The sequence below is a fragment of the Blennius ocellaris genome (genome assembly GCF_963422515.1).
Source record: "Blennius ocellaris genome assembly, chromosome: 21".
NCBI lineage: Eukaryota > Metazoa > Chordata > Actinopteri > Blenniiformes > Blenniidae > Blennius > Blennius ocellaris.
In genome coordinates this window covers 3,453,170-3,469,354 of record NC_137670.1, presented here as the reverse complement: position 1 = coordinate 3,469,354, position 16,185 = coordinate 3,453,170, and the positions used below count along the sequence as shown (strand labels likewise).

General features: G+C 44.6%; 1 protein-coding gene across 2 annotated transcripts in view; it reads left to right on the top strand.

Moving 5' to 3' along the window:
- The first annotated feature begins 1,474 nt into the window (after positions 1-1,474).
- Positions 1,475-16,185, top strand: part of etv4 (ETS variant transcription factor 4) — a 35,101-nt gene continuing 20,390 nt past the window's right edge. Inside the window, exons 1-4 of one of the 2 annotated variants that reach the window (XM_080516914.1) lie at positions 1,475-1,589; positions 2,152-2,242; positions 2,346-2,393; positions 9,293-9,346. In XM_080516914.1, the coding sequence (XP_080373040.1) occupies positions 1,533-1,589; positions 2,152-2,242; positions 2,346-2,393; positions 9,293-9,346 (250 nt within the window). In that variant the 5' untranslated portion in view covers positions 1,475-1,532. Of the gene's footprint in view, positions 1,590-1,846; positions 1,909-2,151; positions 2,243-2,345; positions 2,394-9,292; positions 9,347-16,185 lie in introns of those variants that run through there. The other variant, XM_080516915.1, reaches the window with a different exon arrangement.

The window sequence follows — 16,185 nt, the reverse complement described above, 5'->3', positions numbered from 1 at the left end:
CATCTAAATGTGCATCTAAATATCATTAAGCAGGAAATAACCTGCACAATATTCCCTGTTATGGAGACTGAATATCAACAGAGGAGCGAGGAGGGTGAGCGGAGGGTGGATATATCCTCATAATGCCTGTTGGTTCATATCTCTGAATCTCATTTCTACCAGTGAAACTAAACACAGATCCCATCAGAGCTGCGCTTCCTGCCTCCCTCTCTCTCTCCCTCTCCCTCTCTCTCTCTCTCCCCCTCTCCTGTGTTTCAGGCTCTGAGCCGTGTGCACACGGCTTCAGGAGCAGTTTTTAAATGTTGTGGTTGCAGACTTTCGAACCACAAGAATGCAAGAATGCATATTCCTGAAGTGGTTTTCGGTCAGTTTTCAACATGTGTAAAAAATGACTCCGTTTCCCCCCTTGTTCGTCTGAAGCACCGAGGTAAACAAAGTGGAATTCTTTTGGAGTTTGATGAGGGCAGAGAGAGGAAAACATGTCAGGACTTTTCGTGCCACGGCAGGTTTTTTTTTTTTTTTGGTTTTTTTATGAATGGACGTTTTTTTTCTCTCTCTCTCTCTCTCCTCGCTCTGTTTTTTGTGAATGAAAAACAACTGGAAAATCCTGTAGAAAGAGCTGCCGCCAGCTGATTGGCTGTTGCGGCGCAGAGCGCCGCCCACGGTTGCTAGGAGCCCCGGTTTCCCGCGCTCCGATTGGCTCACGCGCGGAACCGAGACTTCATTCATAAGTCAGCGTATTCATCCCGGACAAAGGCGAAGAAATTCGAGCTGCCGAAAGAGGAAATGCAACCAATCACGGTCCTACTCTGGCCCCTGCTCGAAAAGCAAGGCTCCATATTATCTCCAAATCATGTCTGAGGCAGAAATGACAGCACAGCTGCGCCCAAAGTGCCTCGACCGGGCCTGTAAAGTGCGTTTAAAAAGTGAGTCGCAGCAGCTTTTTGTGCCTGCAAAACATCTGTTTCCCCTTCGCCGTGCAAGCAGCCTGGCGATGTGGGCAGACGTGGCAACAAGCCCCGTGCGGCAACAACAACAAAATAAAAGAAAATAAAACTCACAACACACGTTTAGATTGCAAAAGTAACGTTTGAAACTTGTAGATTGGTGCGTAAAATGCGCAAAAAGTCGCAGAAACACCGTGTTAAGAGTTATGGGTGAAACTGTGCAGCCCTGCAATGTGATTGCCAAAAAAAAAAAAAAAAAAATCTAAAAAATCAAAACATTTTTAAAAGTAACGCTCAGATCATGTTTGAAACTTGCAGATTCGTGCGTAAAACTGCGTTGCGCGCAATAATGCGAGTGTGGCGCAGAAAGCAGAGGTTTGTAAAGCGGCCGCAGCCCGCTGGGTAAATCACTCGCCATCACTTCCCCTCGGCGTTTTTTGTGAATGGAGCTCATTATGCATGCAGCCTCCACGCAGCTCCATTCACAAGCAGCTCCCCTTCCTCGCGCTCCTGCAGCCTGCGTGTGCGTTGCGTGCGTGGATCTCCTCCACTCACCCGGTCCAGATGACCACAAACGGTTAACGGATGGATTATAAGATGGATGGATATTTTGACCAGCAAGTGCCTTACACTTTAGCAAATGTACGTATGGATGAAGTTTTCTGTTTACTTCCCTGTTTTTTTGTTTTTTCTTTCCTTTTCTTTCCTCTCGCGTCTTTTCTCCGTTTGCGCGTCGCGTCCGCGCGAGTTTCCCGAAGCCCGAAGCAGATCGCGACGAAAACAAAAACACGATTAAAAGTGTTTGAATCCACATTTGAGTGGAGAAAAAAAACAAAAAAAAACATGTCGTGTCGCACGAGCTGTGTGGGTTTTGGGTTCGTCTCGGTTGAAGTCGGTGTTGTGCCAAATGGTCCAAACAGCGCGTTTGTTTTTTGTTTTTTTTCGCTCCCCAAGATTGCGGGTGAAATGTTTTTTTTTTTGAGTAGAGCCCGTTCACTCCATTACATATTTGTCATCTCTGTGCACAACTACTGTGCCACTTTCTGTGTTTTTTGTGACTCTCCCCCCGTGGTGACAGTAAAAAAAAAAAAAAAAAAAGACACGTTCCCGGGGCTGTTATGACACTGATGTGCTGGAAATGCCCAGTTGGGAGCCTGTTTCTCACTTCTCTCATTCTCTCATTTAACATCTATGGATTCTGCAGAAGTCGCAAGGAAATGGGCCCCTAAATAGACTGTTGATGGCAACGAAAAGGAAATACATGGACACAGAATTGCCCCCTCAGGAATCCGAAGGTGAAGTATGGTTTCTCTGGCCTCTGCTTTCTGTAAACCCTGCACACTTTTGTCGGTGCAGTTTGCTTTAACGTCTCCCTTCTTTTCCATGTTTTCTGCGCAGACCTCTTCCAGGATTTAAGCCAACTCCAAGAGACGTGGCTCACAGAAGGTGAGACTCGCTTTGCTTTTCTCATTAACCTGCTGTTTCTGCCTTGATTATGACAATCGTGGGGGGTTGATGGATTCTATTAGGTCTGTCCTCCTTCCAGACTGGGATTACCTTGAAGTCATTATTGCGCTTTCATTGGAAGAAGAAGAAGTAAAAGAGTTTGATGGTCGACTGTGAAAAGACTTGCTGCTGCAGTGTTGTTGAGGAGCTTTCTCATGCAACACACATGCTCATAAACCATGCAACACCCCCCCCCTCTCCTCCTCCCCTCCCTCCCCTCCCTCCTGCACAGAGTGGACACAGACAGGACATTATTAGCTTTGGGCATATCCCATTTTTGGCCATGTTGGCATGTGGCGTGCGTGCCAGCCCGCCAGCGGCCAACGCAAACAAACACACTATTTGCCTTGTGTCACTCAAAAGGCACATAGCGATGAAGCGAGGCCCAGTCGGAGGCGATTGTCAGCCAGCCGACTTAATAAGAGTCCCGATGACGTGAGTTTCTAATAGAGTAATTATACTGTATGTCAAGAGGGGGGAAAACAACACCAGCCGTGACTCATTATGAGTGTTTTTCTCTTTTCTTTTTTGTTTTTTCTTTTTTTTTTTGGTGTGTGTGACGGTAACCTGGAGCACGGCTGGACGCTGGGTCGACATGACACGCCGCAGAAGTGTGAATCTCGTTGTGTCACTTGCTTTGATGTGATGATTTAGAGGAGAATGACACTCTCTGTTTGACCGCCCTGTTAGAATTTGAACCGTCAAACCCTATCATGTGTTGAACGTGTGAGATCTGCTGGGCAGAAACTTGATTTGTTCTCTGCACTTGCTTCAAATCTGACTTCAACCTTTTTTTGTAAATGCTTGGGATTTACTCATTTAAAGCCAAAAGTGGGATTAAATGACATGTCAAAGTCTTTAAAAAACACAAAAAAAACAAAGCCCTTATGTGCTAAAAAGCTTCGATAGACCAAAATGGCTCAGAATTCACCATTTCTCACTTATAAATCCCAAAACTGGTTCAATGTCTTACTGGATTCCTTTAAAAAGATCCGCTTTACACTCTTCAGTGGTACTATTTTCAGAGAACAACCCTAAATGTGCCTGTTTACAAGGTCCGGGCTCGCGTCGCACACCAAGTTTTACGAGTCGCTCTTTGATATTTGGAAGTGAAAAGCCTCGTAGGGAGTCCGTCCTGTGATTCTCGTGTTGTTCGTATGAAGCAGAAGAAAAAAAAAAGTGGAAGTTAATCAAGGCGAAGGGTGAAGGCGACAGTTCCTTTTGGTGGTCCGGTCAGTCGGAAACTGCTCCTGCGGGCGTTTGTGAAATTGACGTAAGCGTGTTTTTACTTGTGAAGCGCCGTCCCGTTTGAGGAAAAGCAGACGTCTTTAATATCCACCCTGAATCCACAATAAGGCCGAGTTCAGGCAAAAATTAAGGGAAGTGCAGCAGCGTGCCAAGTGAGGCGCCCCCCCGTCCCGCTTCGGACGTTTTTAAAAAAAACGGGACAGGCGCTCTGCGAAAACCTCGCCGTGGTCCACGAACGCGTTCGCACCTTTTTTTTTTTTTTCTCATGCGGCATGGAAAAGCAGCAAGTTCACTTCACACCAGCATCTCGCGCAGACAAAGACGGGAGCCAGAACCAATAAAACTGCAACAATGGACGTCACTTCAAAGCCGGAGCCTAACTGTATTCACACATTAAGCTCCCGAAGACCACACCTTCCAGCATTTACTTCACAGGGACTTCTGATGCTGCTCCCTCGCTTTTATTATGTAAGATGGGGTTTTTTTTTTGTTTTGTTTTGTTTTGTTTTCCCCTCTACTTCTGTTATCCGTCGTTTACAATATGAATCCCTTCTGGGCAAAAAGGCAAACACAGTTTCTACATATCATTAAAAAGGACGATCAATGGTTTGGGAAGTGGTGCATGACAAATCAACTGCAATCGTATGTTCCTAGTCCGTCCCTGCACGTTTGTCCCCCCCCCCCAAGCAGGTGAGAAATGTAAGGTTTCAAACCCCAAGTGACATTAACAAACAACAAAAGTGTTGAAAGTCTCAAACTCTTCAAGCATCTGAAAGTGGAATAACAAATGAAACTGTTGTTAACAGCTAAAATGGCAGTAAATGGCTAAAACTGTTAAAGGAATATCAAAAAAAGCGTGAAACAAACACCGATGACGGCTATAACAGATCAATGGCTTCTACTGGTTTAATTTAAAAAAAAAAACTTTAAACGGAAAACAGGTAAAGTGGCTCCAATGGATTAAAAAAAAAAAGAAACACTTAACTAAATAAAATGTCTAAAACCTCTAAAAATGGAACGGTAAATGGCTAAAACTGTTAAAGGAATATCAAAAAAGCGTGAAATAAACACAGACGACGGCTATAACAGATAAAACGGCTCAAATGGATGGAAACAATAAGCAGGGCTAAAAGTGACAAACAGCTCAATGGCGTCTACTGATTTATAAAAACAAAAAGCTTTAAATGGAAAACAGGTAAAGTGGCTCCAATGGATTTTTAAAAAAAAGAACCACTTAACTAAATAAAATGTCTAAAACCTCTAAAAAATAGAACAGAAAATCGCTAAAACCGCTATGACTGCTAAGATGATCAAAGTAAAAAAAGTTAAATTGGCTAAAATGGCTGAAAGTCTAATAGATAAAAAAGCTAAAACTCCTAAAGATGGTTCCAGAAAGGAAAAGTAACTAAACCAAATGGGGATAAAACCGCCAAAAAAAGCAAACGAAAGCAAAACGGCTAAATAGCTAACCCTGGCTAATTCAGCTACGGTGGATAAAACGACTCAAAGCAGTTGGAGGGGGGGTGGGGGGGGGGGCAGTGAGATTGTTGATAAATACATCAGGACTATATAATCTCTTCCAGTTTACTAAGCTGCGTTATGTTTATTTACGGCTCTTCTGTTTACAGACGTCGCTAAGGTTTCTGTTTAGTTTAAGAATATTTGCCGTTGTTCTGAAAGCGTTTTGTTCGTTTCTACCACGTCGAGCTCGAGACGGAAACCTCCAGACCCATCCTCTGACCCCCCCCCCCCCCCCCCCCCCCCCCCAGGAGGTGGCCTGGAGAAGCCGGTTGTTTTGCGGAATTGGATAAATGCATCCTTTTAACTGCGAGCTGATATAGTGTCCCGATTCGACAAATTGTGCGGCGGCTTGTTGTTGAGTCACGAGAGAGAGAGGCGACGGGGTGGAAGAAAAAAACAAAAAAAAAACAAAGCGGCGGAGCGGCGAGGTGGAGGCGCAGCTCCATCAAAGTGTTACTTAACCCTAAGTACGGGCTTGTTTTCAGCTTCCCCGGCTAAGACCTCTCCTTTCCTGTTGCATTAATTAAAGACTTTATCATGACTGATTGCAGTTGTGAGGGATTCACCACGGTTGTAAAAAGCTGGTTTGCTCCAGGATTTCCCCCCCCCCCCCCCCCCCCCCCCCCCTTTTTTTTTTTTTGCCAAGCAGAGCGGAAGCAAAGTGAGAGAAAGGTGAAGCAGTGAATGGCAAGAGTTCAGGAGCTTGTCACATCTTGTCTCACTTTGGCCTTTTTAGGTTATATGACTGTTGGAGCGGCGCTCCTCCCAGGATCTCCCGCTGGGAGGAGAGAGAGAGAGAGAGAGGGAGAGAGAGAGAGAGAGAGAGAGAAAAAAGAAAGAAAGAAAAAGTCATTCAAGGTGCCTGGAAGCATCGGGGAGAACATGCGTCTGCGCTCGTATAAACACACACTCTCCTTCTTGTGCTGACTTGCATCTCAAAGCCCCTGACGAGGTGTTCCTGGAAACAAATCAGATACACATGCACAGGAAAGTGTGTGTGTGCACACACACACACATGCACGCACACTCCGATAGTGTCTGATGCTCATCACTTGTGTTTTTTCTGCCGTGTCGCTTCACAAGGTCCAGCGTGTTCCGTCTTGGACATGTTGAAACTCGCAGGACTGATTGATTGTCGGATCTGCTGCTGCTCTGTCTCACCCCCCATCCCCCCCCCTCCCTCCCCCCCTCCTCCTTTCCACCCAGAGGGCAGGAGGCAGAAACAGTTAAACAGGGGTGGGGGGGTGGGGGGTAATATTATTATGGTATAGTAAACCACAGGATGCGGCGTTATATAAGAAATCGATGTCGTTTATCAGAACACGCTCCAAAAAAACGAGTCATCCGGTTTCCTCCGCACAGGAAGCAGGAGTGGATTTGAGTTTCTTCTTTCCTCTTCCTTTCCTTTTTTTTTTTTTTTTTTTTTTTTTTTTGTCCTCTGCCTCTGCGTCGCTCCCGTCTTTGTGTCTCTCCCGTTTTTTTTCCCCTGCGGAACGAAGCGAGAGTCACGAAGTTCCGTCCAGGCCGGGTCAACGTTCTGCTTCACGCTCAGGTTACCATCAAGTTGCACCGACGCTGAAAAAAAAAAAAAATCGACCTTTTATATTTGTTTCGTGTGTTTTTTGTTTTTGTTTTTTTTTACACTCTTGATTTCGCGATATTTAACGATAGCCATCAATTTTCCGTACCAGCTCCGTTGGGGCGATGACGTAAGTGTGAGACCCAGGCGGTGGAAACACTTTAAAAAAAAAAAAAAGATGCCGAGAAAGTTGCGAAGATGGAGCGTTGCACGTATAAAGGTTTGTTGGGATTAGCTCATCAACTGGAGGGGTGAAATGCCAGCGTACTTGCGGCTCGGTTGTGCGAGCTTGACCTCCTCACCCCCTCCGAGTGGGCGTCGGCCATCCGATTGGAGCTTTTTTTTTTTTTCCCCTCCTCGTGTGTTTAGTGTGACTCAGAGTCACAAAGCTCCAGCCGGATCACCGTCAATGGCTTTGGGATTCCTGCGTACACAATGGAGCCTGCGCGGCGCCGCGCGGCGCGGCTGCACCTGGCGTCACCGGCTCGGTCGCTTCGATGAAACCCGACACCGCCGACAATCGGGACGATCGTGGCATCACTGGCCGATTGATTACACTTATCGGTCGCGACGAGGCTCTTGGGTTCAGTTTATAACAAGAGACTCATTAGATTCAGGCGAGTTAGTGTGAGGAAGATGCTCTAAAACAGGGGTGTCAAACATACGGCGGCTCCATTCTGGCCAAACCACCAATGAAATTGTAAAAAATATCAAAGAAAACATCGATTTTTTTTTTTTTACAAGTAGTAAAATCCTTCAACGAGTTGGTCATTTTTTTTTTTTTTTTTTATTAAAATTGGCTTTATGTTGAGATTGGAGTCGTTTTCCTGTTTCGGGGTTTATTTTTTTTACAAAAATATAGACATTTTTATTCGACGGAAATGGAGTTCTGCACGCGCTCAGTAGATGTACGACCAGAACGACGTTTCCTCCGTCGTGTCATGACTCCCAGTCCATATTCTCCTGGACTTGCCGTTTTTATCGTTGATGGTTGCTGTAATAACAATCCAACTCCATCCAGATTACAAAAAACAACCAACAGCACCCACTAGTGGCCCAACATGTTAACTACATTGACTTTTAATGTTTCCGCCACTGGTGTTTGAAAAAGGCGTTGTTTTTAAAGCATTCGCCGTTTAAATGTCAAACTTTTCTGAAATGAAAATGCGAAAATCCATTTGTTTCACTTCGTCGTATAAACTAAAGTCTCGAAGACGGTCGTCAGTCGCCGCCGCCGCCGTCACTTCCGGTTTCACGCCCTCGTTTTTCACTCTTCGTCCTTCCAGTCCGGTTTCGTGCTTTTCCGCCCGCTCGGAGTCGGAGTGTGAGTGATTCCTGATCCACAGGCCAGACGAAGTCCAGACTCACACTCTGCGACGAGCTGCTTTGACACTCCGCTTGACGGATTCCCTCACTCGTCGCGCTCGAACAGCCTGTTTTGTCTCCGGAGGAACTAGAAGAAACTGGTTTTCAGCTCAAATCTGAAGCTTTCAGACAAAAGTCGATTCTTGTCATTCTGGTTTTTTTTTTTGTAGAAACTCATGTTTCAATCATGTCAACTTTATTTATTATTCCTCTTTTTGTCATTCACTATTCTGATTTCAAATTTTTATTAAACTGTCATTGTTTCACTACATTATCTGGTATTATCATTAGTGAAACTCAGTATTATTAAGTAAAATTGTATTTTTATATAGTTTTCCTTTTTAGACATAGGCTTTTAGATTTCATTTACAAAATTTGCATAATTTCTTTTCTCCATTTAATTTTTTAAAGGAATTTTTCCACATTTATTTATTTATTTTTTAATATTATTTGATTTTACAATGTCCAGTTCTTTCAATAAGTTTATTTAAATATAACTAATTTAGGATATTTCGCTTTCTAGTTCATATTCTGTTTTATATAATTTTGAATTGATATTCCAAATTATATATTTTTGTAACTTTGACATGTTAAATATCAATTTGAATTGATATTCAAAATTATATTTTTTTGTTGTGATTACGTGATTAATTTGAGTTTATTTTGACGTTTGGCTTGTTTTTGTCCTCGAAACTTTATTTACAAAGTTGCTTTATGAATGATTGTATTGTTAGTTTTAATATTAAAATTGTTCGATGGTTTAATCTGACGTCCTCTGAGTCCATTTGAAGACAGTTTGAATTAAGGTCTAAAACCACGCTGCAGTTAAATCTGGGATCTATATTCGGCTCCGAGAGGAAGTGAGAACCTGACGTGAAGGTGAACATCTGTGGCGCTGTGCAGGATCTCCGTGTTCTTGTGAATTGATCCACGGGTGAGAAAAGTGCTGGCACGCTGCAGAAATCATGAAGCGAAGGTGACCCGAGAGCGGCTCCGTCTGGCTCCGACTCGCATTTCACGGACGAGAAGGGAAAGAAAGACGGCGGCGGCGAGGGGGGGGGGGGGGGGTAAGAGAGAGGAGCCCAAAATCTGATGTTGAAATTTCTTCTCTGTCCTCTCATTGCAGCTCAGGTTCCTGACAGTGACGAGCAGTTTGTGCCTGATTTCCACTCGGAGAACTGTAAGTACTCTTCCCGCATTGGAACGTGTATGTATATATATATATATATATGTGTGTGTGAGAGCAGGAAATGATTTTCTCACCCCGCTGTGCATCGCACAGATCAGATCTTTGCACGTTTCATTCAATCAGATATCGACGGTCTCGCCCGGCCGGCCCGGCTCGTGTCGATTCCAGTTAGTCCGCGTGTCGCGGGGGCGCGATGGACGAAGGCCAGCGGTCACCATTTTGGGCGGCGAAGCCGGCGAAAAGGGCTGCAGCCGGGATCCTCGTGACCCGCTGGTGTTTACAGTAATCTATTTGGCAGAGAAGGGCAAGGCCTTTAATGACCCCGGTCCTCCTCCTGAGGTGGGGCGCGCACAACGCCCGCCAGGGATTCTTCTACTTTCAGACGGTTTCCTTCCTCGTCTTGACCTCTTGTGAGGACGAGTCAAAGCAGCCGACTCGTCAAGTTACAGCAACAATGGCCGACTTCCTGTTTCTCTTTCAAAGAAAAATCCTTCCAAAAAGACAGATTTCGTTGTGTTTTATATAAAGTGATGTCGGCGTATCACCACCTCTATAGCGTCTATTTGCCTTAAGGTTTTGATGGAGGTTCAGGCGGAGACCAGCTTTTTGAAAACGATGTGATTAGCATGTTGGGTTGCTGTTTGTTTTTGTGATGAAGTCACAGGAAAGAGACATCCCCCCCCCGTTTACACGGAGACGTAGCATTTTGGAAAAAGTTCCACCTCGGAAGCCATTTTCATAAAGTTCCGTTTTTCAGTGACCGCGAGCACGGTTGTCATGGAAACGGATGCCCAAAGCACAATGAACAATTTGTTTGGTTTTCACCTGAAAACGTTGTGCAAACGAGGCCCGAGTGAAGGCTGATTTATACTCCATAGGAACAAGAAGAAAGTTCGGCCGAACCGAAATGACGTAATTTTCTTCGGCCCGCTCTCTCTGGTCGAGGAAATTTAGTTTGGCCGTTCCAACCACCCGGGCCGAAGTATGACGCTGCTGTGTACGTGTGTTCCAGCTCACTAATGACCACCAGTCATATTATAATCGTGTTTAGCATGTAATCTCACTACTGGGTGAACCCCGCAGCTCGTTAACATGTCGGAGGGCGGCTTTACGTGATGCACCCGAACGCACCACCCAAAGCTGTCAGCCCCTGCAGTTAAAACTGGACATGAAGGGAAGGACATGAAAACTGAAAACAGAAAAAAGCCTCCAAGCCTGACTCGGGAGTTTTTCTCTCGCTGTGAGGCGAGAGTGACGACCACCCCGATAATTAACCACCGTTATTACCGTTTAAAAAATAACTCAATCTCTGACTCAAAATAAAAAAGTAGTTTACTCGACTTTGCATGTAACCCCTCCCCCCACTATCTGAAAAAAGGGCATTTTTGCCTTCATCCTTATATAAAGAACTCAAATCGGTGCTTTTTACAAGACTTAACCTGCACAATTATCAGTACTTCTACTTTTTTTATAGAAAAGCACGTACTTTTGCCACCTCGGCCATTTGCATGTCTTTGAAGAGCTGAATGGGCAACCAACCCAGGAAACCAGTAAAAAAAAATGATTGAAGGTACAAAGATGGCTCTTTGTGACCATCGGAAGGTGTAAAATAGAAAACCAAATTCCTGGCCGCACAACTGAGCGGATATTTGAATGAGTTTCCCTTCACTTGTTGTGTGTCCCGACAATGGCGGCTCAGGATCTGGGTGGGAGGACGTGTCGCTATACAAACACTGGGGTTTTTTTTTTTTTTTTTTTTGTTTTGTTTTTTTGTTTTTGCTTCTTCTCCCGACTCCATTCAAACACATCGCGAGCCCCCTCCGTCTTTCGCAAGGACACTAAAAAAAAAACTGGTGAAGGAATAAAGCTCCAAAGTAGAAGTGACAGCTTCCTGTCAGCGGCGCTTCCCCGACCGCCGTCTTTTGTCTCCGACGTCGTGCGATCGAACCAGCGAGCCGCACAAACACATAGGCCCTGTGTCGCATTGTCGGTGTGTGTTGGCCCAACAATGCAAGCGGAGGAAGTGCGGGCTGAACCCCGGGGGCACGTGGGGGTCATGTCTACTTAACCCCCCAACCACCGGCCTGTCGGCCAATCGGCTGTCAGGCCGTGTGCTTAACGGGTGACCCGGCTATGATTTGCAGGGTCAGGGAGGCTTCAGTTTGACGGGCAGCTCGCTCACAGGCCGCGGACGAGCGACGGTGAATACCCCAAGCATCAGGCACACAAGAGGCTCCAATCTGGTCAAACAGCCTGAAAACATTAATTTTATTTTGTTTTTTTGTTATGATTATTACATTTTTTTACAGATTTCTTAACCCTCTGGGGTCTGAAGCATTTTGTGCCGTTCACTACAATTGATTTTTCCTTTATATCTCAGATATAAAATCCTTAAACCTTGCCTTTTTTGGTGTCATTTTGTTCAGGACAACCTTATAAATGCATTTCTGAAGTATTTTCATCACTTTGGCATACTGTATTAAAACAGTGGATCTAAAAACACCATAAAATTACAAATTCGGGTGGTCAAAACATAGATTTATTGACTCTAAAAGTCACAGACATGGTTAACGAATCATTTTGTTTACTTGTAAAGTAAGTCTAAACTATAATTAACTAAAATTTTATCAAAACAGGACTGAAAAAACAGTTATATACAGATATTTACAGTGAAATAGAAGCACGTTTTTGTAAAACTACAAAAAGTCACACATATTTTTCCTCATATCTCCTTTTATTTGGGCGATCAACATCATTTCAAAACGAGCTTGTAGTTTTATATCTGCACTTTCGACACGGATTGAAACACTGGACCAGATGACGCTGTGCTGTGACGCTACTGCCTTTTCAAACGGTCATGTGACGAGGACGCACCGGTGCGTCCGCAGGCCCCAGAGGGTTAATAGCAGCAAAATGACACCGACACCTGAGATGTCGGCGATGCTGCCATGAAAAATACCAAATTAGCATTAGTCTCAAAGTCACTCTGTCGGGGGGAGTTTGTAAAAACATTGCATTTTGCAACGGAAAGTATCATTAAAATTGACTTTATGTTGATGTTATCGGCATTTTTTGGTAGTAATGGTTTATTTTTGTAAAAAAAATATAGACGTTTCCATCACATGTACTCTGTCACAACATAGAATAACTTTAAAGTTTAGACTTAAAGGTTATTATGGCACTATTTTACTGTTCTGGCCCACTCGGGATGAAACTGCTCTGTTATGTGGCCCCTGAACTCAAATGTGTCCCTCCTGATGTAAATACGTGAAAAGTTGTTCTTGGAAGTAAGTGGAGCTGCTCACTTTTTCAAAAAAAATACCAGGAACACCACATTTTTTCTCACATTATCGTGATATTGATTTTTACAATATTCAAGACTTTTGCTTGTTCGCCTGCTTTTCTATTCGTCAGATGTTTCCTGATCTACTTCCTTTTTTTCCTTGATCACATGCTCGCAGCGTTTTCAATGTCTATATATTTTTTGTTTTTTTTTTTGTCCACCAAGTCCTCCTTCAGTGACGTCTCTGCTTCCGGGGCCTTCTTTCTTGCAGATTTTTTGCAGAAATCAGTTCGTTCATCTTTGTCTTTGATCTCCCTCCGGTGTGTTTCTATTAAAAGCATGTGACGGTTTCCCACGCAGAACTGGAAGGTACTCAGTCTCCAAAAAAAAAAAAAAAAAAAACAACCCAAAAAAACAAGTGACTCACCTGTTTTGGAAACCGTATAAGAAGAAAAAAAAATCGTAAAGCGCGACGGTAATCCAGGTGACCGGAGTATAATTGAGGCTTCCATTGAAAACTGTGCCCTATTAAAATTAAACCTTGTTTACCGAGTCAAGTTGTTACCTGCTTGGGCGTGGCGTCAACGTAGAGGAGACACCAACAGTGGAGGGAAAAGGCAAAAAAACAAACAATTCAAGGACACATAGGAATGGGGGGGGGGGGGTTAAAGCAGAGGTTGTGCAATACCTGCACATCTGGAAAATCTATCTCTGCTCCATTCTCCTTCAGTTCACAGCTAACAAGCGTGCTCTGTCTGCAGGCCGCCACCGAGGAAGGTTACGCAAACATGCAACATTCATGCACCGCCTGACCCGACAATGTGTGTGTGTGTGTGTGTGTGTGTGTGTGTGGGAGAGTGTGTGTGTTTAAAGGTAATTGAGCCATTTGTGATAACAGCTCCATGCTGATCCGTAGCATCTCGAGATTCAAGGAGACGTTTGTTTTTTTGTGGGGTTTTTTGTGTTTGTTATCGTCTCCGAAACACAATTGTTTGTCTGTTTGTTGAAAATAAGAAAGATTCTTGGTGCACTCGGTGAATGGGAGCAGGTTTTTTTTTTTTTTTTCGCGCCGGTTTGAGGTTTTGGGGTTTTTTGGGGGATTTTTTTTGTCTCGGCGGCGGTGAAACGGCGAAGTCGCAGCACTCAGCGAGGCTTCGCCTGCACTCCAGAGCCTGTTCTTCTTTGTCCAAGTATGTTGTTTACACTTGGAGCAGCTCGAGAGATGTGACCCATTCATAAATTTTCCTCCCTGCGTGCGTAAAAGGAAGTGTGCCTCCCCCCCCCCCCCCTCCCCTCTCTGCTCCTGCGCTCGCTCTCTCTTCGCTTTCTCCCTTTGCTGCTCTTTCCTTCAAGTCTTCATTCATAAAAAAAAAAAAAAAAAAAGCCCTACAGTACTACAACCCCCCCCCCTCTCTCCAAGTGGATACTCCAAACCCCTCCCTCCCTTCCTGTGTCTGTACAAAGTGAGTCAAATTTAAAAATCTGGACCCTCTCTTCCCTACACACACACACACACACACACACACACACACACACTCATTGAGTGCTCCAAGATGTGAACTAATCCAGTGATTCTGGAGCTATGTGGGACGATTGTTTAGTTTTGTGCCTTGCAGTAATTATATAGGAGGTTGTGGCTATAGAATGATGTTACAGTGTTTCTCGAACAGCCAAGTTCAGCTTCAGCTCCACAAATGCTCGCATTACTGTAATTAAATAGTATTCCCACTGAGTTTTCATTTCGACTATATCACTACTCAAGCGCACCATATCCCTAAAATTATATATATATATATATTGGTTGCTAATTCTCCCAATAATTTGAATTTTCTTTTTTTCGTTGACAGAAAATTACTGTGATTTTAAAGCATTTTTATATTCGTTTGTCTGATGCTTTTATGCAGGTGAATTGAATCATGGGTGACCTTGTTATTGTTAAGTTTGAGAAGAGCATGAGTACAATTTGGGCAATACAACAGTTCAAACCTGCAACTATACTTTTAGTTTTAAAATGAGCCGCACTGATTTCCACCGGTGTTGCAAAATGTAAAACATCTAACCGTAGTTCTACTGGTTGAAGATGGAGAAAAAAAAGACAAAAAAAGCGTCAGAATGTGAACAAGTTAGCAACAATCTTCACTTGGACTCGCACCAAACTGCTGCTTTGCTTATGTCAGGTCAGAATTTGCATGCTTGGATTTGCACCACACTCTTGGGATAAACTGTCCCGCAACGGAAGCACTAATCCCACAAAACACATTCAGTTAAGAAGGTTCCTCCCTGTACGGCGCGCTTTCTTCCGTCCGATACCGAACGAAATGGAGCCGATAGAAGAAGCGCAGAAGCTTCTGGATGCTCATTTTTGATTTAGTACACTTTTGTAACACGGGAATTTAATCGAAGTTGTTAGAAGGTCTGAGATTTTCAAGTCTGAGCTTGTGGTTCTTCTCTGTGGTTAGCCCTCCCTGTCTGTGCGTCGGTTCCCCGTCGGTTCCCCGGCTCTGTGTGTTCTGCTTTGTCATGAATTCACAGCCCCCCCCCCCTCTTGTCTGGCCTGTTCTTCTGGATCAGAACTGGATAAATCAGGCCTCGTTTTGGAGCGTCGGGATGAATCGGGGACTCCTCCCCTCCGTAAACCCCCCCCCCACCACCCAAAAAAAGAGAAACACGCAGCCCCGTTCTTCACTTTCCAAAATACAGCTGCTACGCAACAAAGTGTGCGCAAACATCCAGGGGGCTGCCAGATCAGAGCGCCGAGCTCAGGAGGGGGGGGGGGGGGGGGGCTCAATGGCTGCGTTTGTTGTGGCGTTTTGCTTGTGAGTAAAATGGTTGATTTCTCTTACGCGAGCAGATGATTCCTCCTGACAGCCCCTCTCGTCCACTCACACACACACACACACACACACACTCACACACACACACACACACACACACACACACACACACACACACACACACACACACACACACACACACACACACACAGGGCTCAGCCCTGCCATTTTATGAATGGGCCGGTTGTGGAGGAACTGGCTGAGGCAGCACATCGAGTTACGGGGAGTAAAACCTTCATTCATGACTTTGACATAAGTTATTCCAACACTAACGACACCTCAGAGGAGCTTCCATCCAAAGACTTTTAATGACCGACAATTGCTCCAAGATGTTGCTTTATTGGGAAAAGTCGCTTCCATTGTGTTCCGTTGTTTACTTTTCTCCGGAATTTCCTTTTTTCGCGCGTTACAATCGGGTTCCAGTGGTGCAATGAAGGGGTGACAAATAACCCAAATAGGTTTATTTCTGCTTTATGCTCAATAGTGATGTGGGGGGGGGGGGGGTGTCAGCAGCACGACTCTGTGAATGGACGGCAGTGTGTGTTTTATTACCGGGGAGTTGAGGGGAGGTGTGTGTGTGTGTGTGAGAGCTGGGAAAAGAGAGTTTGTGTTCGCTGCTCGTATGCAGGTCTGTTGGCCGGAGCTGCTCCGCTTTTGCTTTTGAAAAGAGAAGGAAGAGATGCAGTGAAAATAGCCGAGGAGAAGATAACAGG